This window comes from Salmo trutta, chromosome 2, assembly GCF_901001165.1.
Source record: "Salmo trutta chromosome 2, fSalTru1.1, whole genome shotgun sequence".
NCBI classification, from domain to species: Eukaryota; Metazoa; Chordata; class Actinopteri; order Salmoniformes; family Salmonidae; genus Salmo; species Salmo trutta.
Genome location: NC_042958.1, coordinates 68,277,944 through 68,305,838, shown reverse-complemented (window position 1 = coordinate 68,305,838; position 27,895 = coordinate 68,277,944). Strand labels below are relative to the sequence as shown.

Genomic DNA, 27,895 nt, shown 5'->3' with positions numbered 1-27,895 from the left:
CAATCAGGGTATTAGGGCCTTGGTCAGGGATGGCTTCAGAGTTCCTCTGTGGAGATGGGAGAAACTTTCAGAAGGACAACCATCTCTGCAGCACTTCACCAATCAGGCCTTTACGGTAGAGTGGCCAGACGGAAGCCACTCTTCAGTAAAATGCACATGACAGCCGCTTGGAGTTTGCCAAGAGGCACCTACAGGACTCTGACCATGAGAAAGAAGATTCTCTGGTCTGATGAAACCAAGATTGAACTCTTTTGCCTGAATGCCAAGCGTCTGGAGGAAACCTGGCACCATCCCTAAAGTGAAGCATGGTGGAAGCAACATCATCCTGTGGGGATGTTTTTCAGAGGTAGCGACTGGGAGACTAGTCAGGATCGAGGGAAAGATGAACGGAGCAAAGTACAGAGGGATCCTCAATGAAAACCTGCTCCAGAGCACTCAGGACTTCAGAATGGGGTGAAGATTCACCTTCCAACAGGACAACGACCCTACACACACAGCCAAGACAACTCAGGAGGGGCTTCAGGTCTCTGAATGTCCTTGAGTGGCCCAGCCAGAGCCCAGACTTGAACCCGATCTAACATCTCTGGAGAGACCTGAAAATAGCTGTGCAGCGACACTCCCCATCCAACCTGACAGAGCTTGAGACTCCCCAAATACAGATGTGCCAAGCTTATAGTGTCATACCCAAGAAGACTCCAGGCTGTAATCGCTGCCAAAGGTACTGAGTAAAGGGTCTGAAAACTTATGTAAATGTGATATTTCATTTTTTAATTTTGTATTTTTTTGCAAAAATGTCTAAAAACCTGTTTTTGTAATGGCATTATGGGGTATTGTGTGTAGATTGATGAGGATTTTATTTTTAAATGAACAGAGTGGACTAAGTTTTGTAGACTTTACCCTTTGCAAAAGTTTTTTTTTAATCGTGCTTGGCTCTGCCCACCTCCTTGCTTGTGTGCCACTATGACTAATTTGTTGCCATTGGAAATGACAGGCTGGTTTAGCTATACAAGTCTTTGCTAATGTTAGCTAACGTTAACTAGCTACCTAGCTAATCAACATATCTGTTTGCATTTATTGATTTACCTCAGCTTGAATACAACTATATAGCTAGCTATCTACAGTAGCCTAGGTTTGTTCGCATACACTTCTTATGACTGGCAGCCTGGTGAAAGCAGCTGTGTTGTTGCCGAGCAACCGACCCGGTGTTAGAACTCTGAGCTTCAGCTAAAAAAGATGTTAGCATTGTGAGAAATACTACAAAAAGGTAGCACATCGTTGGTTCTTAATGGACAGAAATGAGCAAGTAAGACCAATAAATTATACATTTAATCAAATCTGTTGCCCCTACAAACGTATTCAGTCCGAAAGGTCTGCAAGTCTAATGGTCACTTTATGGACGCTGTAGTCTCGTTCTCATCCAATGCCTGAACATTGAATTAATTCTGGGCAAAAAGTTGTCTGAAAACCCTAACATGCTGACCACACCACTCGCGCGTATGTTGATTCTGTCCTCCCACACCAGACGCGATCAGGACACGCAGGTTAAAATATCAAAATTAACTCTGAACCAATTATATTAATTTGGGGACAGGCCGAAAAGCATTTATGGCAATTTAGCTAGCTAGCTTGCTGTTGCTAGCTCATTTATCCTGGGATATAAATATTGGTTTGTTATTTTACCCGAAATGTACAAGGTCCTCTACTTCGACAATTAATCCACAGATAAAATGGTAAACCAAATTAGTTTCTCATCATCTCTCCTCCTTCCTTCAGGCTTCTTTTTCTTCTTTGGACTTTATATGGCGGTTGGCAACCAACTTTACGGTGCATTACCACAACCGACTGGAGAGTGGACCTCAGTTCATCTTTCAATCACCCATGTGGGTATATGCTCCTAAAAACCAATGAGAAGATTTGAAAGGCAGGACTTGCTGCGCGTTGAGCATCACAAATAGAACCAAGATCTATTTAAGCACCAGGCTACTCAGACGCTCGCTGACACATGCAAGCAGTGTGGGTGCAATAATTGAATAACATGTATGTGTACATTTATTTTGCAATGCTCGCGCACGCGATGCGAGCACTGTGGTCAGCATGTAATGCTAACGGCCCTGTTAAAAATCCAGTATATGGTTCTTGGTAATGGACGGATGGCTCATGACGAGAGATGAAAGTGTATTGTGTACCTCCAATCAAGTTGATTTGCTAATTTTTATTGAGATTGGTGTCATATTGGCTCAGATATGATGGTAGGGAGATCTGAATTTAACATTGAGCTTCAATCAATGCCTATGTAATAGAATAGGGAGATAATGCAAGTCTTCAGGTCTATAGCAAGGTTACTCATCATGCAAGCATAGTTCATCAGGCCATCTGCAATACAAACCCACTTACCACATTAAAAGACAATACAGCACTACAACACTATATAACTGATAAGTAATAGAGGAGGAACATTTGTTTGCTTACCTCTTGCCACTGTCGAGATGTACTTGACATTCCTGTGGACAAGTTCCATGTTGCTGGTGTCAAACTTAACACTTGCTGTTACGGTGAGTTGAGCGCTGAGCTGATCCTCGACAGACTTCCATAAAGCATCGACTTTGTCCCAAGTGTTTGAATCTAACCCCCCTCCAATCAGAGCCACATGGTCCCACCCAAAATATTGCAGTGTCCTAACTAAGACCTCTCCACTTCTTTTAAGGGGGGGCACAACTTTGATGTAAGTATCGTAAATGGCAGTATTGTCCATCTTGGAGGATTGTCCGACAAAGCCAAACATTGGGATGTTCCAAGTAGATGCAATAAGACCGATGACCTGTAAAACAAAGAGTAAAATTATTATTATATTCATAAACATTGTTCATGTTTGACAGTGCAAAATATATACATTTTAAAGGATACTACAGTGCCTCCAAAAGTGAGTACATAGTCATTAGGGACTGTTTGATAATTACTGGGGGGGGGGGGGGAGGGCAGAATGCCCATGCCAGAATGATAAAACACGATTGTGCCGTTTTTCATATTACGAAGGAAAACATAAAAGCCCATAGATTTAGGATGTCTTTGGTAAATATTTAGTCTACTGCAAAACTAAACAATCTCCAGGAATCATGTTTGACTGTGAACTGTCTTATATTATGCATATACTGTATGGAATGGTTAGGTTCTATCTATGAGCATAGCCACGGGAAGGGTTGTAGCAGCACCCCCTAAAAAATCTGAATGGAAAAATAAATAACAATAAAAATTGTTGTTCACATAAGTAGTGCACCGAGCCTTTAATAGTCCTGTATTAGTGGATCGATATATCCGGTCTGCAGTTCTGTGCACAATAAGCTTTTTCTAAACAGTTTCTATACATTTCTATAACTTTCATATATCAACCAAAATAAGTTCTATACATTTTCCGTACCATAACGAAATGGCTCTAACAGGTACATCATACAAATTAGTCATTTCCATTGTTAAAAGTAAACCAAGCACATAGGAGCTACATGTAAAACTCAGGACACTTAGCCTGAATTAAACCCCCCCAACCCATCCCCTCCCGATGCAATATCTTAGCACGACTGAAGAAAATGTTGATAACATTATGATTGAGTCATATATTTCATCCATTATAATATGGGTATCCTTACATGCTAAATAATTAAAGAAAACAGAGAGTATGCACCAAATTCATTTTATTTCACAGGATAATAATGGTGCATGAAGAAAACATGGAATGTGGTAGACTAAAGGTGTCTGTTTTGCAGGTAGCCTAGTAGTTAGAGCGTTGGGCCAGGAACCGAAAGGTTGCTGGATCGAATCCCCGAGCTGACAAGGTAAAAATCGGTTGTTCTGCTCCTGAGCAAGGTATTTAACCCACTGTTCCCTGGGCGCCTGAAGACGTGGATGTCGATTAAGGTCGCCCCCCACACCTCTCTGATTCAGAGGGCTTGGGTTAAATGCAGAAGATACATTTCAGTTGAAGGCATTTGGTTTCATCCTTCTCTGTCCCCCTGGTGCAGTGCAACATTTCTTATTCAGCCTCAGCAGCATGAATTCCTGAAAATAGTCAAATCACATTTAGATGTGTATGGGACAGTTTTCAGATTTGATCTGACATTTTGAAATTCATTTTTGTTTCAGCATGTCAATGCCCCTGTGCACAATGCGAGGTCCGTGCAGAAATGGTTTGTCGCCGACTGCGAGCCATGTCTAATTGCCCAACATCAGTGCCCAACCTCACTAATGCTCTTGTGGCTGAATGGAAGCAAATCCCCGCAGCAATATTCCAACATCTAGTGGAAAGCCTATCCAGAAGAGTGGAGGCTGTTACAGCAGCAAAGGTGAGGCCAAATCCATATTAAGTTACATGATTCAAAAAGCAGGTGTCCACATACCTTTGGTCATGTAGTGTATCTATAGCTTAAACAGGTTAAACAGGGATTTTGATGGGAATTAATTAATTATGCTAATTAGATTTCCACGGGGGCGCGAACATCGACTCTAGGGTTAAAGCATCTTTTAACACTGTCTTAACACCTAACAAACACTTTGTACTTTTTTAAAACACTTTTAACATAGGCCAGGCCCTGCCCTCTAACCATTTACCATTAGGCAACATCTTTTCAATGTATTTTTTTGTCCTGTCCAGACCGGCAACATTTTCGGGTCGATTTTTGTTCTCCTCTGTGAAGGAAGAAAACACATGGAAAAAGTGGTAAGCAAGTTAGGTCCAAAAAACAGATTCCGGGATGCCTATATTTGGTTCAGATTTGGTCCGGTCTTGATTTCAACGTCCACAGACGTCCGGTCCGGACCAGCCTATTTGGGCCAAACAAAGACGTGTATAATTGTTTCAGATTTGGTCTAGTCAGTACAGGGCTTGATTTGTCCAAACATAGACGTCTATGTTTGGTTAAGATTTGACCCGGGCCCGGCCAGCCTTCATTTCAATGTCCACAGACATCCGGTGCTGACTGGCCTATATTTGTCTCACCCTAGGGGTCTAGAACCATTTGAGTGCAGCGTTGTGTGTGAGTGGCGGGCCAGCTGGTTTGGGTCACTGAGATCTTTTGTTGTCTGTCGTCATCCACAGCACCGTTCTGGAAGATATGCCACCTTATTTATCTTCTCTGCCTCCTGCAGTATATGAGAGAGAGAGAGAGAGAGACCATGATGCCAGTCGGCAGGCATTGTCATGGGCACCTGCAGTGGCTTCAGCTGCTGATGGATGGTGGGTGTCAGGGCTGACACAGAGGGAATTTTTGCATACATGTAGGTGCTGTTAAGCTAAACCATCTCTGCCACTACTTCTTGAAATATTTGAGGAACACCTTGTTTCCATAAACCTTTCCATATTTCACTGTATTCCCCTCCTCGTGTGTAAACCTACCCGTGAGTGGCATGCTGTTGGACAGGACGACATGAAGGGGGACTTGGCTACTTCCTATTTCTCTACCGTGAGGCAGCTTGATGTTCAAGTATAGCTACATTAGATATAGCTACATCATTGTCTACCTAGTTACTGTAGTGACTAACTGTAGTGACTAACTGCAGTGCAAATCATTGACTTTGTAGACATTGAATAAGATGAACAATAGCTAGCCATTAGCCACCATTTGCAGAAAGGGGTAAAAAAAATGTGCAAGCAAAGAAGACAAGCTATTTTTTTTCCTGCAATTGTTGCTGGTATTGTCCTGGCTAGCTAACAACAACAACAGCTAGGGCAGAAATTGGAAAGCTCTCACCTTCCTATCACAAGTTGAAGCAGCTTTATATAATGGTGTCCATCCATCTTGATTTCTCAGACAATAGCTAGCTCTAGCTAATGTTAGCCAGCTAAATTTTACTCTCCAAAGAGATTATGTGCTAGCTAGCTAGCGAGCTTAAGTAAATAACTGGCCAATTACATAGCAAATGTTCCCTATTCCAGACTGTAGATAGATACTAACTACAGTGCCTTCAGAAACTATTCATACCCCCTGACTTATTCCACATTTTGTTGTGTTACAGCCTGAATACAAAATTGATTAAATATATTTTTTTCCTCACCCATCTATGCACAATACCCCATAATGACAAAGTGAAAACTTGTTTTTAGACAGAAATATCTCATTTACATAAGTATACACCTCTGAGTTAACACTTTGTAGAAGCACCTTTGGCAGCGATTACAGCTGAGTATTTCTGGGTAAGTCTCTAAGAGCTTTCCACACCTGGAGTGCGCAACTTTTGACCATTTATTCTTTTCAAAATTCTTCAAGCTCTGTTAAATGTGTTGTTTATCATTGCTAAACTATCATTTTCAGGTCTTGACATATATTTTCAAGTAGATTTTAAGTCAAAACTGAAACTCGGCCACTCAGGAAAATCACTGTCTTCTTGGTAAGCAACTCCAGTGTAGATTTGGCCTTAAGTTTTAGGTTATTGTCCTGCTGCAAGGTGAATTTATATCCCAGTGGTCTGTGGGAAATCAGATTGAACCATGGTTTCCTCTAGGATTTTGCCTGTGCTTAGCTCCATTCATTTTTTTTTTTATTCTGAAAAACTCCTTAATTATTCCATTAAAGCATACCCATAACATGATACAGCCACCACTATGCTTGAAAATATGGAGAGTGGTACTCAGTAATGTGTTGTATTGGATTTGCCCCAAACATAACACTTTGTATTCAGGACAAAAACATATTTGCTTTGCCATATTTTTGGCAGTATTACTTTAGTGCCTTGTTGTGAACAGGATGCATGTTTTTGAATATTTGTATTCTGTACCAGCTTCCATCTTTCCACTCTGTCACTTAGGTTAGTATTGTTGAGTATCACAGCCATGAAACTCTGTAACAGTTTTAAAGTCACCATTGGCCTCATAGTGAAATCCCTGAGAAGTATCCTTCCGCTCTAGCAACTCAGTTATGAAAGACGCCTGTATCTTTGTAGAGACTGGGTGTATTAATACACCATCCAACGTGTAATTAATAACTTCACCATGCTCAAAGGGATATTCAATGTCTGCTTTTATTATTTTTACCAATCTACCACTAGGTGCCCTTCTTTGCGAGGCATTGGAAAATGTCCCTGGTCTTTGTGGTTGAATCTGTTTTAAATGTACTGCTCGACTGAGGGAACTTACAGATAATTGTATGTGGGGGACACAGAGATGAAGTAGTCATTAAAAAATCATGTTAAACACTATTTCACACAGAGTGAATCGATGCAACTTATTATGTGACTTGATAACCACATTTTTACTCACGAACTTTTGTCATGGTTCCTCCTGGCACCAGAGGGCAGCAGAGACCTCAGGTGTGTCTTATTTCATGATTGTGTCCCTGTTAAAAGAGTTGTGTTTTCTCTGGTCCTTTGCAGAAGCTTGAATTGTTAGCTGTGTGCATTCGTTTCCTGAATGAGGTTTCTAAACTTAGTGTTTGCTGTTTTTTCAAGTATACTGTGATCCTGCGGCTGCCGTATCTCAGTAAAGTATTATGTTTATTCTTAACCTGTTTGGTATAGGGGGCAGTATTGAGAATTTTGGAAAAAATATGTTCCCATTTTTAACGGCCTCCTACACCAACTCAGAAGCTAGAATATGCATATTATTGTTCAGGTTTGGATAGAAAACACTCTGAATTTTCTAAAACTGTTTGAATGGTGTCTGTGAGTATAACAGAACTCCTATGGCAGGCAAAAACCTGACAAGGTTTCAAGCAGGAAGTACCCTGTCTGACAAGGAGTCGTGCGTCTTACCTCTTTTTATTGAAAAGTAAGGATCTTAGCTGTAACGTGACAATTCCCAGGGCTCCAATAGGCTCTCAGAGCCCGCGAAATAACTGAAGGTTTACGAGGGAACCTCAGGTTGAAATATATTATCGCCTTTTGTAAGTGGATGCTCGGAGGACCTTTCAATGATGCGCGTGCATGAGTCGCTTCTGAGGAGAAATTTTATTCGGCTGTTTAGGCTCAATGCATACTCCCGGTCGGAATATTAACACTTCTCTATGACATAAATGGCATAAAAATTGGTTTTAAACAGCGGTTGACATGCTTCGAAGTACGGTAATGGAATATTTAGACATTTTTGACACGCCAATGCGCCATGCGCGACACCGCGAAAAAGCATTCTAGAACTCACGAACAAAACGTCGCTGTTGGAACATAACGATGGATTATTTGGGACCAAACCAACATTTGTTATTGAAGTAGAAGTCCTGGCAGTGTATTCTGATGAAGAACAAGCAAGGTAAGAACATCTTTCTTATAGGAAATGTGATTTTGGTGGAGGCTGACCTGGGTGGGTGTCTAAATAGCTAGCCCTGTAATGCCGGGCTATGTACTTAGATTATTGCAAAATGTGCTTCATCCGAAAAGCTATTTTAAAATCGGACATATCGAGTGCATAGAGGGGTAATGTATCTATAATTCTTAAAATAATTGTTATGCTTTTTGTGAACGTTTATCGTGAGTAATTTAGCAAACTGTTAGTAAATTCACCGGAAGTTTGCGGTGGTTATGCTTTTTCTGAACGTCACATGCTAATGTAAAAAGCTGGTTTTTGATATAAATATGAACTTGATTGAACAGACATGCATGTATTGTATAACACAATGTCCTAGGTGTGTCATCTGATGAAGATTATAAAAGGTTAGTGCTGCATTTAGCTGTGGTTTGGGTTTATGTGACATGATATGCTAGCTTGAAAAATGGCTGTGTGATTATTTCTGGCTGGGTACTCTGCTGACATAATCTAATGTTTTGCTTTTGTTGTAAAGCCTTTTTGAAATCGGACAGTGGGGTTAGATTAACGAGATTCTTGTCTTTAAATAGCTGTGAAATAGTCATATGTTTGAGAAATTGAAGTTATAGCATTTCTAACGATTCAAAAATCGCGCCACTGGATTTCAGTGGCTGTTACGTAGGTGGGACGAGTTCGTCCCACATGTACTAGAGAGGTTAACCACTGATTCCTCGTCTGGTCTCTTCTCTGCACCTGGGTCCAACCTTACCATGTCACAGCAAGCTTCTGCCACAACATGGACCCAGAAGAGATCACCCAGGTCCAGAATGTGGTAGCCCACTGTTAGGACGGCAGCAAGAACAGTACTCCCAAATCTCCGGGACCCTTCGGGAACTTGCAGAGTCCCTCCAACCACGGCATGCCCCCAACCCAGGAGGAGCCAATGCCCAGGTCTCATCATCCAGTGCTACAGACATTATTGTGGTTCCTGCAGGGAACCTGCACCGGGAACCCAAGATCCCAGCCCCCAAGTGGTATGACGGCCACCCAGGAGGATGCATGTGGTTCATCACTCAGTGTTCTCTGGTGTTCGAGCTATAGTCCTCCTCGGTCCACACCGATCGGGCCATGATCGCCTACATCCTCTCTCTACTCTCGGGTAAGGCCCTGGTGTGGGCAACGGCGGTGTGGGAACAGCAGCCACCATCTTGCAGATCCTTAGTAGCCTTCACTGCCGAGCTGCAATGCGTCTTCGACCACCCAGTCGGTGGACGAGAAGTGGCCAGCCAACTGTTCAACCTCCGCCAAGGGGCCAGACCAGTGGCTGACTTCACCATTGAGTTCTGCACCCTTGCCGCCGAAAGTGGGTGGAATACGGAAGAACTGGTTACCGCTTTCCACCAGGGTCTGTCTAACTCCATCAAAGATGAACTGGCCACTCGGGAACTGTTGAGAGGACCCCGAGTCCCTGAAAACGCTGGAAATCAGGTTGACAACCTCATCTGGGAATGGGTGAGACAGCGCCTTTTTGACACCACTCTAGCATTCCAGTTTCCTGAGCACCGCAAGCCCACCGAGCCCAGCATGGAGGATCCCATGCAGCTGGTTTGCATACGTCTGAGCCCACTGGAGCGTGACAGGCAAATGCGCGAAGGTAACTTCCTCTACGGCGGAGGTCTCGGCCATCTCCGTTCTACATGCCCAAAGCTGAAGGGAAACGACAGGGCTCGCCAGGAAAGGGGGAGACCCTGACGAGCTGTGCAGTTACCTCCCGGCTACCCAATCACCGTCTGTTACTACCCGCAACCCTCCACTGGGACAACCATCAGAACCAGATTTAAACCTTTGTGGACTCCGGTGCTGCGGATAATTTCATTGATCAAGACTTTGCCAGAGAGTTACAGATCCCCTGCGTGAAATGTCCCATCCCTTTGCAGATTCAAGCCCTCGATTGCCGCCCCATTGGCTCCGGTCATGTGTAATATCAGACCAAGCCCATTCTACTGCAGGTTGGGGTGAACCACTGAGAGACTCCTAGTTTTCTGTTGATCACTACTTCCGGGAACCCCCTTATCCTAGGGTACCCCTGGCTAGTGCTACATAACCCACTAGTTTCCTGGTCCATGGGACATCTACTAGACTGGGGTAAGACTAAATGTCTAAGAACACCACCAAGAGCCTCGCCGTGTCCTCCTGCATCCCTTGAAGACCAAGACTTTTCTGCTCTCCCTCCCGAAATACTTCAACCTCCAGGAGGCCTTCAGTAAGAGGCAGGCCACCACCCTTCCCCCTCATTGTTCTTACGACTGTGCCATAGAACTCTTACCTGGTGCCACACCACCCCGGGGTCGTCTGTACTCCCTCACGACCCCTGAAGCAGCATTCATGGACAATTACATCCGGGAGTCGCTGGAGGCAGGTTTCATTTGCCCCTCTTCATCCCCTGCTGGTGCAGGCTTCTTCTTTGTGGTTAAGAAGGATGGAGGCCTGTGTCCCTGTATCGACTACAGAATGCTGAACCAGATTACGATCAAGAATCGTTACCCCCTACCCATGATGTCCTCTGCATTGGAGTTGGTCCAAGGGGCCCAATTCTTCACCAACTGGACCTCCACAACGCTTACAATCTGGTGAGAATCAGGGAGGGGGATAAGTGGAAGACTGCCTTTAATAAACCTAGTGGCCACTATGAATATTTAGTCATGCCCTTCAGATTATCGAACTCACCGGCAGTCTTTCAAGCATTGGTCAATGACACTCTGAGGGATATGTTGAATCGGTTCATCTTTGTTTACCTTTGACGACATCTTGATCTTTTCCAAGATCCTTCCGGAACACATACTGCACATCCACCAAGTCCTGAGATGCCTCCTGCAGAGACAACTATATGTCAAGATATAGAAGTGTAAGTTCCACGTATCCCAGGTTTCCTTCTTGGGTGACATTATCTCTAACGAAAGCATCCAAATGGACCCCATAAAGATTGAGGGGGTTGCCGACTGGCCCCGTCCCACCTCACTCAAGTAGGTCCAGTGGATCCTTGGGTTTGCCAATTTTTACAGGCGTTTTATACGCAACTTTGGTGCAGTGGCAGCACCTCTCACGGTCCTAACCCACAAGTCCCAGACCCATTTTTGCTGGACCCCCGAGGCTGACAGGGCATTCATGGAGCTAAAGGGACGTTTCACCTCTGGACCCATCCTCGTTCATCCTGATCTGACTCATCCCTTTGTGGTGGAGTTGGACGCCTCAGACACCTGGCGCAGGGGCGGCCCTTTCACAGTGGAACGAGGAGGACAAGAAACTGCACCCATGCGCCTTTTTCTCCAAGCGATTCTCACCAGCAGAACGCAACTACGATGTAGGCAACCAGGAGTTCTTGCCAGTTAAGTGGGCTCTTGAGGGGTCGAGACACTGGTTGGAGGGGGCACCTCATCCTTTTGTGTTCTGGACGGACCATAAGAACTTGGTCTCCATTCAAGAAGCCAAGAGGTTGAACGCTCGCCAGGCTAGGTGGGCTCTGTGTGTTAACAGGTTCGATTTCAGGTTTGATTTCACACTAGCCTATCACACTAGCCTAGCGGTTAGTGTTGGACTAGTAACCAAAAGATTGTAAGTTCAAATCCCCGAGCTGACAAGGTACAAATCTGTCGTTCTTCCCTGAACAGGCAGTTAACCCACTGTTCCTAGGCCGTCATTGAAAATAAAAATTTGTTCTTAATGCTCATTTCCTGCAATTCTACACTTTTTGCCATGGGCCACAGAGAAAATGTTGCAGTTTAAAGAAAATGTCCTGCAATTCTACACATTTTGCAATGTTTTATTTGTGTTCATGTGATACCAAGGGTCGAAGCCGGACTGAGTTTGCATTTTTTGTTGGTTTCTTGAATCAAATTAAATCAAACTTTATTTGTCACATGCGCTGAATACAACAAGTGTAGATCTTACCTTGAAATGCTTACTTACAAGTCCTTAACCAACAGTGAAGTTCAAGAAGAGTTAAGAAAATATTTATCAAACAAACTAAAGTAAAAAAATAATAAAAAGTAACACAATAAAATAACAATAACGAGGCTATACAAAGGGGGTACCGTACCGAGTCAATGTGCGGGGGTACAGGTTAGTCGAGGTAATTTGTACATGTAGGTAGGGGTGAAGTGTCTATGCATAGATAATAAACAGTGAGTAGCAGCAGTGTACAAAACAAATGGGGGGGGGGGGGGGTCAATGTAAATAGTCCGGTGGCCATTTGATTAATTGTTCTGCGGTAGCAGAGAAACAGTCTATGACTTGGGGGACTGGAGTCTGGCAATTTTTTGGGCTTTCCTCTGACACCGCCTATTATATAGGTCCTGGATTACAGGAAGCTTGGCCCTAGTGATGTACTGGGCCATACGCACTACCCTCTGTAGCGCCTTACGGTTAGATGCCGAGCAGTTGACATACCAGGCGGTGACGCAACCGGTCAGGATGCTCTCAATGGTGCAGCTGTAGAACTTTGAGGATCTGGGGACCCATGCCAAATCTTTTCAGTCCCCTGAGGGAGAAAAAGGTGTTGTCGTGCCCTCTTCACGACTGTCTTGGTGTGTTTGGACCATTATAGTTCGTTGGTGATCTTGAAACTTGAAACGCTTGACCAACTACAGCCCCATCAATGAGAATGGGGGCGTGCTCGGTCCCCTTTTCCTGTAGTCCACAATCATCTCCTTCGTCAGCCGTCCCCTATAGATGTGAGTTTCTTGGCAATTTCTCGCATGGAATAGCCTTCATTTCTCAGAACAAGAATAGACTGATGAGTTTCTAGCCATTTTTTGCCTGTAATCGAACCCACAAATGCTGATGCGCCAGATACTCAACTAGTCAAAAGAAGGCCAGTTTTATTGCTTCTTTAATCAGGACAACAGTTTTCAGCTGTGCTAACATAATTGCAAAAGGGTTTTCTAATGATCAATTATCCTTTTAAAATAATAAATTTGGATTAGCTAACACAGCGTGCCATTGGAGCACAGGAGTGATGGTTGCTGATAATGGACTTCTGTACGACTGATATGTAGATATTCCATAACAAATCTGCTGTTTCCAGGTGCAATAGTCATTTACAAGATTAACAATGTCTACACTGTATTTCTGATCAATTTGATGTTATTTTAATGGACCCAAAAAATGTGCTTATCTTTCAAAAACAAGGAAATTTCTATGTGACCCTAAACTTTTGAACGGTAGTGTATCTCCGTACAACATACAATACATTTTTGGACTCACCTTGTTGTGCTGTGCTCACTTGAACAGGAAGGTGGCGTGGCAGTCTTTCTTGGGGGCAAATTTTGTCATCAAACTTTGTTATCAAAGTCTGACATTCTCCGGATTTATGGTGCTTTCAAGACAACTGGGAACTTTTTAAAAAAGTACAGTATAATCACGGCGTCAGTGATCTTCAGGTCGGAGCTCTAGAAAGAGGCCCAAGTTCCCGACTTGGAGTTCCAAGTTGGATGACCGTTCAAAATGTATTTTCCCAGTTGGATCTTGGTTTCCAGTTGTCTTGAACTCACTGAAGTCTGAGAATTCCCAGTTCCGAGTTTCCAGTTGTTTTTAACACAGCAGAAGTCATGCTGGATTGACAGCATGGCCAATGTATTCAACCTTTTCTGGCCCATGGTGTGTTGCAAGTGAATGTTTATCCTTTTCAGCTTGGAAAAGAGACCCTTAAACCCAGATTTGGTCTACACACCCTCTCCACTGAATAGTAGACTACCGTAAATTCCGGACTATAAGCCGCAACTTTTTTCCCAAGCTTTGAACCTCGCGGCTTAAACAATGACGCGGCTAATATATGGATTTTTCCCGCTTTCAATTTTTTTTCTCCAAAAAAACACATTCTGTGACGTGCTCAGTTTTTTAGCGGCATGAAGCTTTCATTAGATCAATGAAATTGCCGAACAGGTTACGGTCAAACAACTTTTTTGTTTACTGTTTAGATTAAATCGAGCGCTCTCAAACTTCCCATCATTCTGATTACGGTAGTCATTTTGTCACCCTCATCATGGCAAAGACACGGAGAAATGCATATGATGCAGCTTTCAAGTTGAAGGCAATTGATCTGGCTGTTGGAAAAGGAAATAGAGCTGCTGCACGGGAGCTTGGTCTTAATGAGTCGATGATAAGATGTTGGAAACAGCAGCGTGAGGAACTGACTCAGTGCAAAAAGACAACTAAAGGTTACTGCAAATTTTTACATTTTTTGTTACAAGCCGTGTTTCGTTAAAGCCTGTGTAAAGTTCATTTGTTTCAATGTACCGGTAGGCACCTGCGGCTTATAGACATGTGCGGCTTATTTATGTTCAAAATAAATTCAGTGGGTGCGGCTTATATTTAGGTGCGCTTAATAGTTCGGAAATTACGGTAGTGATTGCTTTACAAAGCTTTCAGTTAGCCACTGATTGCTAAATTTGCGATTTTCAACTTGCCCTTTGAGCACCGATATATTTTAAGTTTAATTTCTCTTCATATGACAAGATTTGAAAAGGATTTGCCAGTAGATTGTCGACTTGATTTATGATGATGACTGCATGTCTAGCTTGCTAGCTAAGATTTTGAAAGTATGATGTTGATATGATCAGTCCAATCAAAGCTACAGTAGACATAACATGATTTGACATCATTTTATCCATGGCCAAAGACATTGAGCCTTCTTGGATGGGCACTTCGAATGTAAATCTATGGCAGCACCCAAGGGGCTTTAATTTTCTAGCTCTCCCCGTAGATTTGTGGTGGTAATGTAGGGTCCTCATGAGTGACAGAACATTGAGTCAATCACGACGCAACTAGAGAACATTATCAACCCCTAAGCTCCGTATTTTCCGCTGGCTGCCCCACCACCACAGAAAGCACATAGCTAGGCTGAAACACCTGCATTTTAGAGCTGTCATACTCAAGAAAGCAAAAAAGAGACAATGCTTGTATGCGGCATTATTAACAAAATTTTATATATTTTTTTACATTGTTTGCAAACTGATATGTGACACGTACCTATATACAGTACAGTACCAGTTAAAAGTTTGGCCACACCTACTCATTCAAGGGTTCGTATTTATTTTGACTATTTTCGACATTGTAGAATAATAGTGAAGACATCAAAACTATGAAATAACACATATGGAATCATGAAGTATCCAAAAAAGTGTTAAACAAATCAAAATACATTTTAGATCTGTCAAAGTAGCCACCCTTTGCCTTGATGACAGTTTTGCACACTCTTGGCATTCTCTCATTCAGCTTCACCTGCAATGCTTTTCCAACAGTCTTGAAGGAGTTCCCACATATGCTGAGCACTTGTTGGCTGCGTTTCCTTCACTCTGCAGTCCAACTCATCCCAAACCATCTCAATTGGGTTTAGGTCGGGTGATTGTGGAGGCCAGGTCATCTGATGCAGCACTCCATCACTCTCCTTCTTGGTCAAATAACCCTTACACAGCCTGGAGGTATGTTTTGGGTCATTGATATGTTGACAAATAAATGATAGTCCCACTAAGCACAAACCAGATGGGATGGCGTATCGCTGCAAAATGCTGTGGTAGCCATACTGACAGTCACTGACAGTGTCACAGCAAAGCACCCCCACACATGTGGAGATCATCGGTTCACCTACTCTGCGTCTCACAAAAACACGGTGGTTGGAACCAGAAATCTCCAATTAGGACTCATCAGACCAAAGGACAGATTCCCACCGGTCTACTGTTGTCTCTATTTGCTTATTTGAGCTGTTCTTGCCATAATATGGACTTGGTCTTTTACCAAGTAAACATCTTCTGTTTACTATCCCTACCTTGTCACAACACAACTGATTGGCTCAAATGCATTATGAAGGAAGGAAATTCCACCAATAAAATTTTAACAAGGCACACCTGTTAATTGAAATGCATTCCAGGTGACTACCTCATGAAGCATGAAGCTGGTTGAGAGAATGCCAAGAGTGTGCAAAGCTGTCATCAAGGCAAAGGGAGGCTACTTTGAAGAATCTCAAATATAAAATATATTTTGATTTGTTTAACACTTTTTTGGTTACTACATGATTCTACATGTGTTATTTTGGTCTGGTCCGGACCAAATCTGAACCAATCATAGTTGTCTATGTTTGGTTCAGATTTTGTCCAGTCTGGACCAGCCTTGATTTGGCCCAAACATAGACGTCTACTTTCAAACTTTCATTCAGAACCAAAAATGTGCCTGATTTCAACGTCTGGAAAATACGTACGTCTTCAGCCTCCTTGCCTCTCCACAATTTTGCAATGTGCAAACAGTGTGGTTTCTCCACAGACTCTACCGAGGCATTTATGAAGCATGTGAAGAAACACATATATACTTGTCTGTGGGGTGTCTGACAGCCTCTGCACTTTTAAAAACTTTGCCTCTTTAAAACCCATGTGTGTCGATACCACAAGCTAGCAATAACAGCACAAAAAAAGAGAAAGAATGGAGGATGTGAATCTGACATGTCAACTTGATGAGTGTACTTTCATATCTCCCAACTCTTTCAATGTTTTGCGAGCACTGAAATGGCATATCAGGGATGTGACAGAAAATACAATGTCTATTAAACAGTTAACCGAAGTCATCTGTCACATCACATTTGTGCAGAAAACATAAATACTTGGTGGATCACCCTGACTATGGGGATAGGGGTAGACCCACAGGTAGCAGAAATCCGCATCACACTGAGACCATGCCTAAGCACAGTTGTGAGGGTGCAGGTGTAGAGATAAAAGACACATTTGTTGCCGTTGACAATGAGGAATATTTGAATAATCATTTCTATCTTAGAATACAAGCTAAAATGACGTTATCGGCCACCACCATTCAAACAATAATACTGGAGTTCCAATAAATTATGACGGTATGACATGCACTATAAGAAGTTCATGAACAACTGACAAAACGGAACACTCCAGACAATGATATCAGACAAATCATGAATGACTTATCAAAAGAGAATCAATGTTTTTATTTTTTTAATTGCAGCACTTTTTGTACGTGGTCTCCCCATTTTAGGGGACCAAAAGTATTGGGACAAAATGTGTAGTAAAGTAGTCAAAAGTGTAGTATTTGGTCCTATATTCCTAGCACCCAATGATTACATCAAGCTTGTGACTCTACAAGCTTGTTGGATGCATTTGCTGATAATTTTGTGCCCAATAGAAATTAATGGTAAATAATGTATTGTGTCATTTTGGAGTCACGTTTATTGTAAATAAAAAATAGAATATGTTTCTAAACATTTCTACATTCATGTGGATGCTAACATAATTACAGATAGTCCCGAATGATGAGTGAATAATGATGAGTGAGAAAGTTAGACGCACAAATATCATGGTGAAATGGAGACTGTTGAAAAGGCCATACAGAGGGTGCTGCCAAAACTGGAGGAGTCACTGCAGACTTTATTAAATTAACTAACTAAAGTTGAAGTGAAAGAGCCACAAGGCCTGTATTTGGTTAAGAGGAGGACATCAAAGACATTATCTCACCAATTCACTGTAGTTAAATGATCCATGCCTTCAAGGGAAAAGGCTTGTGATAGAAGTAAAATAAATAAGTCAGAGTAGCAAATACTGCCGTTGTACACAAATATTTGTGTGCACTACTATATGTGTGAATAGGCTGAACTCTGAACCTGATAGTCTGGGACTAAATACTATGGAACTCTGTGCCCAGACCAGAGGGGTACAAACAGCCTGTGAAGTTGCTGTTTGTGCTCCCTCATATTTTATGACCTGTTACTACTTCCCTTATTTTCTAGATAATGGTGCTCAAGAAAGCCAGCAGCCAACTCCGTGTGTAATCCCCTGCTGTGTCACGCCCTGACCATAGAGAGCCTTTTTATTCTCTATTTTGGTTAGGTCGGGGTGTGACTAGGGTGGGTAATCTAGGATATTTATTTCTATGTTGGCCTGGTATGGTTCCCAATCAGAGGCATCTGTTTATCGTTGTCTCTGATTGGGGATCATATTTAGGCAGCCATTTCCCCACTGTGTTTTGTGGGATCTTGTTTATGTGTAGTTGCCTGTGAGCACTTCATTTGCGTCACGTTTCGTTCTTTCTTTATTGTTTTCGTGCGTTTCATTCAATAAACATGTGGAACCCATATCACGCTGCGCTTTGGTACAAATGTTATTACGACGATCGTGACAGAAGATCCCACTAAACCAGGACCAAGCAGCGTGCCCAGGAGGAGAAGGTATCCTGGGCTTGGGAGGAGATCAAGGAGGAGAAGATATCCTGGACATGGGAGGAAATCATGGAGGGACACAAAAGCCTTCCTTGGAAGCAGACGCAAGGAGATAAGGGAGGTCAGCGATTACGCCGGGGATCGCAGCCACAACGAAAGCCCAAAAAACAGCCCCCAAATTTTTCTGGGGTGGGGGGCACACGGGGTGGTCGGCGGAGCCAAGGAGTGAACCAAAGCCAGTCTGGGAGAAGATGGAGAAATTGGAGGAGTGTGAACGGAGGGAGTCAGAGACCGTCAGTGAGTTGGAAAAATTGGAGGAGAGAGAAAGGAGAGAGTTGTTGTGTTGGTGAATGATGCACAAAATTCGCCCTTGGGAGCGTATAATCAGTTTGATGCCACCTGAGTCAGCTCTCCGTACTCGTCCTGAGGAGCGTGCTATCAGTCTGGTAAAATCTGTGCCGGCTCCACGCACCAGGTCTCCAGTATGCCTCCCCAGCCCTGTACGTCCTGTGCCAGCTCTCCGCACTCTCCATGAGGAGCATGTCATCTGTCCGGTACCATATGTGCCAGCTCTACGCACCAGGTCTCCAGTGCTACTCCACAACCCAGTACGTTCTGTGCCAGCTCCCCGCACTTGCCGAGCGAAATGTGTCATCGTTCCGGTACAATTTGTGCTGGCTCTACGCACCAGGTCTCCAGTGCGCCTCCACAGCCCAGTATGTCCTGTGCCAGCTCCTCGCACTCGCCCTAAAGAGCGTGTCACCAGTCCGGTGCAACCTGTGCCGGTCCCACGCATCAGGCCTCCAGTGCGCCTCTTCAGTCCGGTATGTCCCGTGCCTGCTCCACGCACTCGTCCTGAAGTGCGTGTCACCAGTCTGGTGCCCCCTGCACCGGCTCCACGCACTAGGCCTCCAGTGCGCATTCACAGTCCAGAGCTTCTGGCGACAGTTCACAGTCCAGAGCTTCCGGCGACACTTCACAGTCCAGAGCTTTCGGCGACGGTCCCCGGTCCAGAGCTTACGGCGACGGTCCCCAGTCCAGAGCCTCCTGCGACGGTCCACAGTCCGGAGCCTCCTGCAACGGTCCACGGTCCGGAGCCTCCTGCGACGTCCAAGGTCCATAACCTCCTGCGACGGTCCACGGTCCAGAACCTCCAGCGACGGTCCATGGTCCGGAACCTCCAGCGACGGTCCACGGTCCGGAACCTCCAGCGACGGTCCACGGTCCGGAACCTCCAGCGACGGTCCACGGTCCGGAACCTCCAGCGACGGTCCACGGTCCGGAGCTTCCAGGCAAGGTGTCCAGTCCAGATCCAGGGCAGGAGCTTTCCTTCACGCTGGTGTCCAGTCCCGCTCCATGGCCTGAGCCCTCCTTTGCGCCAGTGTCCAGACCAGGCACGGCGTCCAGTCCAGCTCCAAGGCCGGAGCCTTCCTCTGTGCCGGTGCCCAGTCCAGGCACAGCATCCAACCCAGCTCCATGGCCGGAGCCGCATTCTGCGCCGGTGCCCAGTCCAGGCACGGCGTTCAGCCCGGCGCCATGGCCGGATCCGGGGTCTGGGCGGGGGTTACGACCTGCACTGGAGCCGCCACCGACGCTAGATGCCCACCCGGACCCTCCCCTACAGAGTCAGGTTTGCAGCCGGAGTCCGCACCTTTGGGGGGGTACTGTCACGCCCTGACCATAGAGAGCCTTTTATTCTATATTTTGGTTAGGTCAGGGTGTGACTAGGGTGGGTAATCTAGGTTGTTTATTTCTATGTTGGCCTGGTATGGTTCCCAATCAGAGGCAGCTGTTGTCTCTGATTGGGGACCATATTTAGGCAGCCATTTCCCCACTGTGTTTTGTGGGATCTTGTTTATGTGTAGTTGCCTGTGAGCACCTCATTTGCTTCACGTTTCGTTCTTTATTGTGCCTAAACGGACAGCTACAGTATGGCTACATTAACTGGCAGCCTGAAGATCTGCCAGATGAAGAGACGTCTGACACCATGGAAGAGGATGGAGATGGTCAATATTTTTTAGGAGAGGCGCCCCAAAGGTGCGGACCAAAGAGTGAAGGAGCTCCTGCAGATCACGTATGCACAGCAGAGTGAACTGCGATGGCGCAGTGGTCTGAGCAGCAAGTATGCACAGCAGCACACCGCAATAAATGGAAGCCCTTCACCGAGCTTAGAAGAACTCAAAAAGCTATGGCCTTTTCTGTTCACTAAGAAGTTTTTGGTTCAACACTTCAAGATCCACACAGAGATAGAGATTAATTCACAAATCGAATTACATCTAGTTTTGATTTACATTTGGTTGAGTTTTCAACTAATGTGAATTCAATGTGAAATCAACAAAACATTACACAATGTCATTGGATTTAGGTTAAATGTTGGGTGAAAAGAAATACGAAATGCACTTACGTTGAGGACTTACTGCAAATCCAAATCAGTTTTCCATGTTGATTCAACGTCATCACATTGATTTTTGGGGGGTTGAAATGACGTGGAAACAACGTTGATTCAAACAGTTTTTGCCCAGTGGGTAGGTACTATCTTGGCAATGACGGCATACTCCCAAGAGAATGAAGGACAACTATTTATTCTGTTTGATGTAAGTCATTTTCTTTATTCATGTAGTGATAACATTGAGATACAGAAAGATTCAATATTTTAAGTCTTGTTGATATGAAATTTGTATGATCACAGAAAGGTACATTTAACAAGCTACTGTTTTATGTTTGTGTTTTGTAGGTCACCAGCATAGGCAGAAGCAGTACACAAAGGATAATCATGCGGGGTAAGTTTGTCATTTAATTCATTTATATTATATATATTTATTCAGTTTGGCATATCAAGTTCCTATTAGAGTGGTGATATTAACATGTGTAATTAAAAGATAACTGTAGAATGACAATAAATGCATGTTTTTCAGGCGATTCCATTTTGACTGCCAAAAAATGGTTGTTGAAGGGACAATTTCCATTAAACCAACAGCCCTCCCTTCAGACTGTACTGCATCGCTGTCAATCTTTGCATCCTACTTTGTGTTCAACATAGTCTCCATCACCTTGGAATTCATACAAAGGTAAGTGTATGCATTATGGATATTTACAGATTTGTACTACGGCGTGCAGGTGATGCGTTCCTACGTCATAGTTTCATGTTCATGTCCCTGGCCTTTTGAATGGGCTTGACGATTACATCATCAAATTCAAGAAAACGCAATCACATAAGATCTTTTAAAAAATCATATTCATGTTTGTGGGTCATTTATTTCTGCCAGATGCCCTTCATTAAGTTTTTGCGCTGAAGACCATTGCTCTACATTTTTGCCCAACAAGGCTACTTGCCTTGTCTCTCATTTGCATAGCGTGTAAGATGTTCCTTTACATGACCAGTTCACCAGCGACAAATTGAAAAAAAAATATTCAGCAAATCCTGATGTGATTCACTTCTTTGCAAATTCCTTGTCAGGATCAACCCTGACAAGTTATAGAGGAGAGGTAGAAACTGCAAGCAAGTGCAGCGGAAGAGTTATGCCATCAACCAGAAGTACTCCGATTGATGCAAAAGATTGTGGGATTTGTCTGGACAAATGAATAAATGCAGGTAAGGCTTCATCTCTTTTTCTCTCTTCCCCTGCCTTTCCCCCACTCCCACTGCTTTCCTCTCTCTGTGCACCCCCTCTCCCATGATTGTGCCCCCCTCGCTCTCCCCTATCTTTCTTCCTTCCACTCTGTCTCAATTTTTCTCCCTCTCTCGCTCTTTCTCTCTAATTTGATTGATGGCTAATTGTATACTATACTTTTATTTTCAGGTTTCAGTGACCAGACCTACTTTTTTCCAGTGGTGTAAAGTACTTACAGTGCCTTCGGAAAGTATTCAGACCCCTTGACTTTTTCCACATTTTGTTAGGTTACAGCCTATTCTAAAATTTTATGAATTCTTTTTTTTCCTCATCAATCTACACACATTATCCCATAATGACAACGTAAAAACTGGTTTTTATAAATTTTAGCAAATTTACTACAAATAAAAAACAGAAATATCACATTTACATAGGTATTTAAACCCTTTACTCAGTACTTTGTTGAAGCACCGTTGGCAGCGATTACAGCCTTGAGTTTTCTTGGCTATGACGCTACAAGCTTGGCACACCGGTATTTGGGGAGTTTCTCCCATTCTTCTCTGCAGATCCTCTCAAGCTCAATCAGGTTGGATGGGGATCGTCGCATCACAGCTATTTTCAGGTTTCTCCAGAGATGTTCGATCGGGTTCAAGTCCGGGCTCTGGCTGGGCCACTCAAAGACATTCAGAGACTTGTCCCGAAGCCACTCCTGCGTGGTCTTGGCTGTGTGCTTAGGGTCATTGTCCTGTTGGAAGGTGAACCTTCGCCCCAGTCTGAGGTCCTGAGCACTTTGGAGCAGGTTTTTATCAAGGAACTCTCTGTACTTTGATCCCTTTATCTTTGCCTCGATCCTGGAGGTCACTGTGTTCTTGGAGACCTTCAATGCTGCAGAACATTTTTGTTACCCTTCCCCAGATCTGTGCCTACGACACAATCCTGTCTTGGAGCTCCAGGGACAATACCGTCAACCCCATGGCTTGGTTTTTGCTCTGACATGCACTGTCAACTGTGGGACCTTATATAGACAGGTGTGTGCCTTTCCAAATCATGTCCAATCAATTTATTTTACCACAGGTGGACTCCAATGAAGTTGTAAAAACATCTCAAGTGTAAGGAGTGCGTTCTGGCGGCAGAGAAGTCAGACGCAGGAGAACAAAACTGTGTTTCCAAACGGCGTGGTTTAATAACAAAAAAACTCACCGGAAAACAGAACAATCAAATAATGGGTACATAACCCAACGCACACCAGGACAGACATGCACTTCCAATAAACAATCACCGACAAGGACATGAGGGGGAACAGAGGGTTAAATACACAACATGTAATTGATGGGATTGGAACCAGGTGTGATGGAAGACAAGACAAAACCAAAGGAAAATGAAAAGGGGGTCAGCGATGGCTAGAAGGTCGGTGACTTCGACCGCCGAACGCCGCCCGAACAAGGAGAGGGACCAACTTCGGCGGAAGTCGTGACATCAAGGATGATCAATGGAAACAGGATGTACCTGAGCTCAATTTCGAGTCTCATAGCAAAGGGTCTGAATACTTATGTAAAAAAGGAATCATGTTTTTTGTTTTTTTATTAAAATTGCTTTGTCATTATAGTAACTTTTACTTCACTACATATCTAATGAAAATAATTTCCTTTTTACTCCATACATTTTCCCTGACAAACAAAAGTACTCATTACATTTTTAATGCTTAGCAGGACAGGAAAAGGGTCCAATTCACACACTTATCAAGAGAACATCCCTGGTCATCCCTACTGCCTCTGATCTGACGGACTCACTAAATACACAAGCTTTGTTTGTAAATTATATCTATGTGTTGGATGGCGCCATCTGGTTTGCTTAATATAAGGAACATGAAATTATTTGTACTTTTGCATTTACTTTTGATACTTAAGTACATTTAAAAACAAATACTTTTAGACTTTTACTCAAGTAGCATTTTACTGTGTGACTTACTTTTACTTGAGTCATTTTCTATTAAGGTATCTTTACTTTTACTCAAGTATGACAATTGGGTCCTTTTCCAACTCTGCTTTTTAATACAAAGGGGGCTCATTCAGTTCTGTTGTTGGTGAGCATAATCCTCAACTTTGTTCCTATAATCTTCTTCTAGTCTCTCTCCCTGTGTCTCTCACTCACTCACACGCACTTCTCTCATACACATCTCCTGTCTCTCTCGCTTTCTTCCTTTTTCTCCCTCTCTCTAATTTGATTGATGGCTAATTGTATACTTTACTTTTTTAAGGTTTCAGTTACCAGACCCCCTTTTTTCTTCAAAGGAGGCTCTTTCAGTTCTAAGATTTCTATTCTGAATGTCAATGTCATTCTCTCTCCCTCTGTCTCTCTCTCTCTCTCTCACACACACACACATGCACACACACACATCTCTCTTTCTCTCTTTCTTCCTTTCATTTCCTCTCTGTCTAATTTGATTGAGGCTAATAGTATAATTTACTTTTATTTTCACATTTTCTAAAGTGAGGACTCTTTCTGTTCTGTTGTTGGTGAGTACAAACCTCAACCTTGTTCATATAATCTGTTCTAAGATTACATTATGAATGTCAATGTCCTTCTTGCTCTGTCTCTCTCACTCACACATAAAGTTGCAAAGCTACCGGTAATTTACCAAAGTTACCGAAATCGTCAGTACTTTTGGTAATTACCAGAAAATCTATGGCAATCTATCGTAACTTTAGTAATTTATACTTGAATATGTTTTAAATGTATTCATATGTAGCATTCATTTATTTAATCCGTGTCATATTGTCTATGAGTTTCTAGTAGATAGACTATATGGTTCAAGAGAAAAAACTTCTACTCAACAATGGCATTATTTTCAATTAACTCTGCAACTCTTCTATTGACTGTGTTCACAACTGCCACCAGTTTGACGCCAAAAACATTTGACAACAAATACATATTGTCACACCCTGATCTTTGTGCTGTCTCCACCCCCCTCCAGATGTCGCCCATCTTCCCCATTATCCCCCAGTATATTTATTCCTGTGTTCTCTGTTTTTCTGTTGCCAGTTCGTTTTGTTTATCACAGACACCTGTGATAATCTAAAGTACCCAAAGGTCCACTAGATGTCTTGTTATAGATTACATAAAATCCTTGAAAGACACCAAATTTCTGGTAGTTTGCTGGTAAACTTGAAATGTTTCTAGTAATATACCATTTCTCTGCAACCGTACGCGCACACACACTCACACCTCTCGCTCATACACACTCTTGTTTCTCTCTCTTTCTGTATTTTGATTGATGGCTATCATTCACTTTTATTTTCAGGTATCTGTGTCCAGACCCCTGTTCAGGGCTCCAGACTAACTTTTTCCCTGGGTACACTTTACATTTTCAGTAAAAAAAAAAAGACTAATCGTTTTTCACAGTGCTACTGAGATGGTATGCTTCAAGAAATAAGTTTCATCCAACATGCCCAAGCATGATCAAGATATTTTGATGTGCTACCTAGACCAGTGATTGTCATGAATTTGGGTTGATAATGAAGCTATGTGCTATATTTTACTCTCAAAATATTTATTTTGTTCAGTAGAGATTCATTTGCATACATATTTTGTGTAGAAATATCACATAGGCTAAAATGTGTCTTTCCCGCGATTGCATTTTGAAATGTTGTGCATTTTTTTTATCCCTCTCCCTCTCCTTCTCTCCCTCTCGGAGGGCTCAGTGAGAAACAGGCACAGGGCAGGGCAGACACTTTCATGCAGGAATCAGGATATTAATGCACTTTAGGCTACTGTTTGACCAGACTAAATGATCGCACTCTGGAGCCCTTCTTTGTACAGAGAATAATAAATGCATCTTTTGAAAAAGGATTGTGACTCTTGTCTTCTGTGATTGACTCAAGGTATCTTTTCCTCAAAGTAATTGATCTGTTACTGTAAATAGACTACAGTCGCAGCAGTGGTAACGTACAATAGATGACAGTAACTGTGTTAGTACCGTACAAGAGATAACAGTAACTGTTTGTACCATATAATATATTACAGTAACTGTTTTAGTATGTACAATAGAGAACAGTAACAGTGTTAGTACCATACAATAGATTACTGTGGGAGTATTTGGTAGTAAAAAGACTAAGGTATTATTAGTTGTACTGTAAATTAATAACAGTAACAGTATTGGATACTGTAAAATACTGTACGGTAATATACTGCATATTTTTGTACGATAACATACAGGTATCTGGCTGCCTATAAGTTGCTGTAAAAACAACAGTTGAACAGTTTATGTGTAAGGAATGACGACAGGTGCCAGTTTTGCATTTCCTCTCTTCCTAAATGGGATGCAACTAAAGCAAACGCTCCTGTTATGATTTCCATTTTGTAATTTCTTCAGTAACATAGATTATTTCTCTGTCATTACAGCATCCTCTCTAGCCACTTTGAACAACAAATTACATTGACACTGCCTTCTAAAAGGCAGGAGAATGAGCACAGTAGCAACGTTTAGTTTGTTGATGTATGACTATTTCTGAAAGGTGGGGAAAAAACGCATCAGACTTGGTGTGAAAATACATTTACTATAGTGGTAATCATTATCTTAAATTAATTCCATGATCCCCCCCCCCCCTCAAAAGTAGCCTACATTTCAAGTTTAAACCACCTCTCACACCATCGATTGTGTAGATTCGTTGAAACGCCTCAACCTTAAATAAATGCGGGAAGAAAGCACCAAATCCGATCTAAGAGATGTGGTGCTTATCCTTTCCATTCATTTAGGGTAGCTGGATATACACAACACACACAATGACCTAGGATGTGGACTTATCTCAATATAAAACCATAATTGAGGTCTGAACATTTTAGACAAACTTTGATTTAAATGTCCCTTTAAACAGTGTTTTTGTTGTTGTTTTATTTCGCCAGCATAATGATCTATCTTATCATATATCTGCATGTAAAAGTATTCACTTGTTATATCTATGGTCCGCTACATAGAAATATTATATAATAGTAAATTGTAAATTCATCTGAAATAACAAAGTGTTACCAACTTGCGCACGTAAGCTCTAACTATGCATTCAAAATCATAAAATACTAAAATATTATTTTTAAAAAATGTACATTGAAATTAAATAACATTTATTAAACTGAATTGAATTGATTTGAATTGTACCTCCGCCTCCTCGGGACAAGCCGGACCAAAGAGCGCCGACACGTTTTCTTTCCACACCTGCTGAATGAAGGCTCTTATGGAAACCTTGGCATCGCACTCCGAGTCCACGTAAACAAAATCCAGGCTGTAGTTCCCCAGAAATGATGGGTTGCTATTGACCTTTTCCACAGCAATCTGTATTGCGGAGCCTAACCGGCGGGCACTGAAGGGATAGGACACGTTCCAGGGAGCCTGGAAGCCAATAAGTAGCCGGTAAGAGTTGGTCCCATTCATGCCATTGCAGAGAACTGGGGTAGCAGCTATGAGCAGCAGCAGCAGAGGAAAATACAGGGAGCTATGGCTCAGGCTGCAGAGAGGTAAAGGCAACAGGGTGTGCATTCTCCCTGTCATCCTCCTAGTCCTTCTAGGACAAGCAGAGTATGCTCTCTTGTGTATGGTGAGAGGTTTAAATACCCCTGACGCTCCCCTGACATTGCTCCTCTACCTTCACAGGGGGAATTATGATCAAACCATCTCAGAGTACCTGTGAAGAGGGAGTGGTTAGCACTCAATGTACACGTTTTGACCTGTTGTTTATATCCTAGTGAGCAGCCAAAAAAATGTAATTTTTATTTCATATAAATGAAACATCTCAGTGTGCAAAATGCTTCTAGCCTAGCCATAATTGTTTTCTCCCCCATTTCCTTTCC

At 42.9% G+C, this 27,895-nt stretch overlaps 1 protein-coding gene across 1 annotated transcript in view; it reads right to left on the bottom strand.

Annotated features, from left to right (window-relative positions):
- The window catches only part of gucy2g (guanylate cyclase 2g), a 90,967-nt gene extending 63,371 nt beyond the window's left edge, over positions 1–27,596 (bottom strand). Inside the window, exons 1-2 of the mRNA XM_029715323.1 lie at positions 27,207–27,596; positions 2,470–2,818 (exon numbers count right to left, since the gene is read on the bottom strand). Coding sequence (XP_029571183.1) covers positions 2,470–2,818; positions 27,207–27,596 — 739 coding nt within the window. The remainder of the gene's footprint in view (positions 1–2,469; positions 2,819–27,206) is intronic.
- Positions 27,597–27,895: the final 299 nt, after the last annotated feature.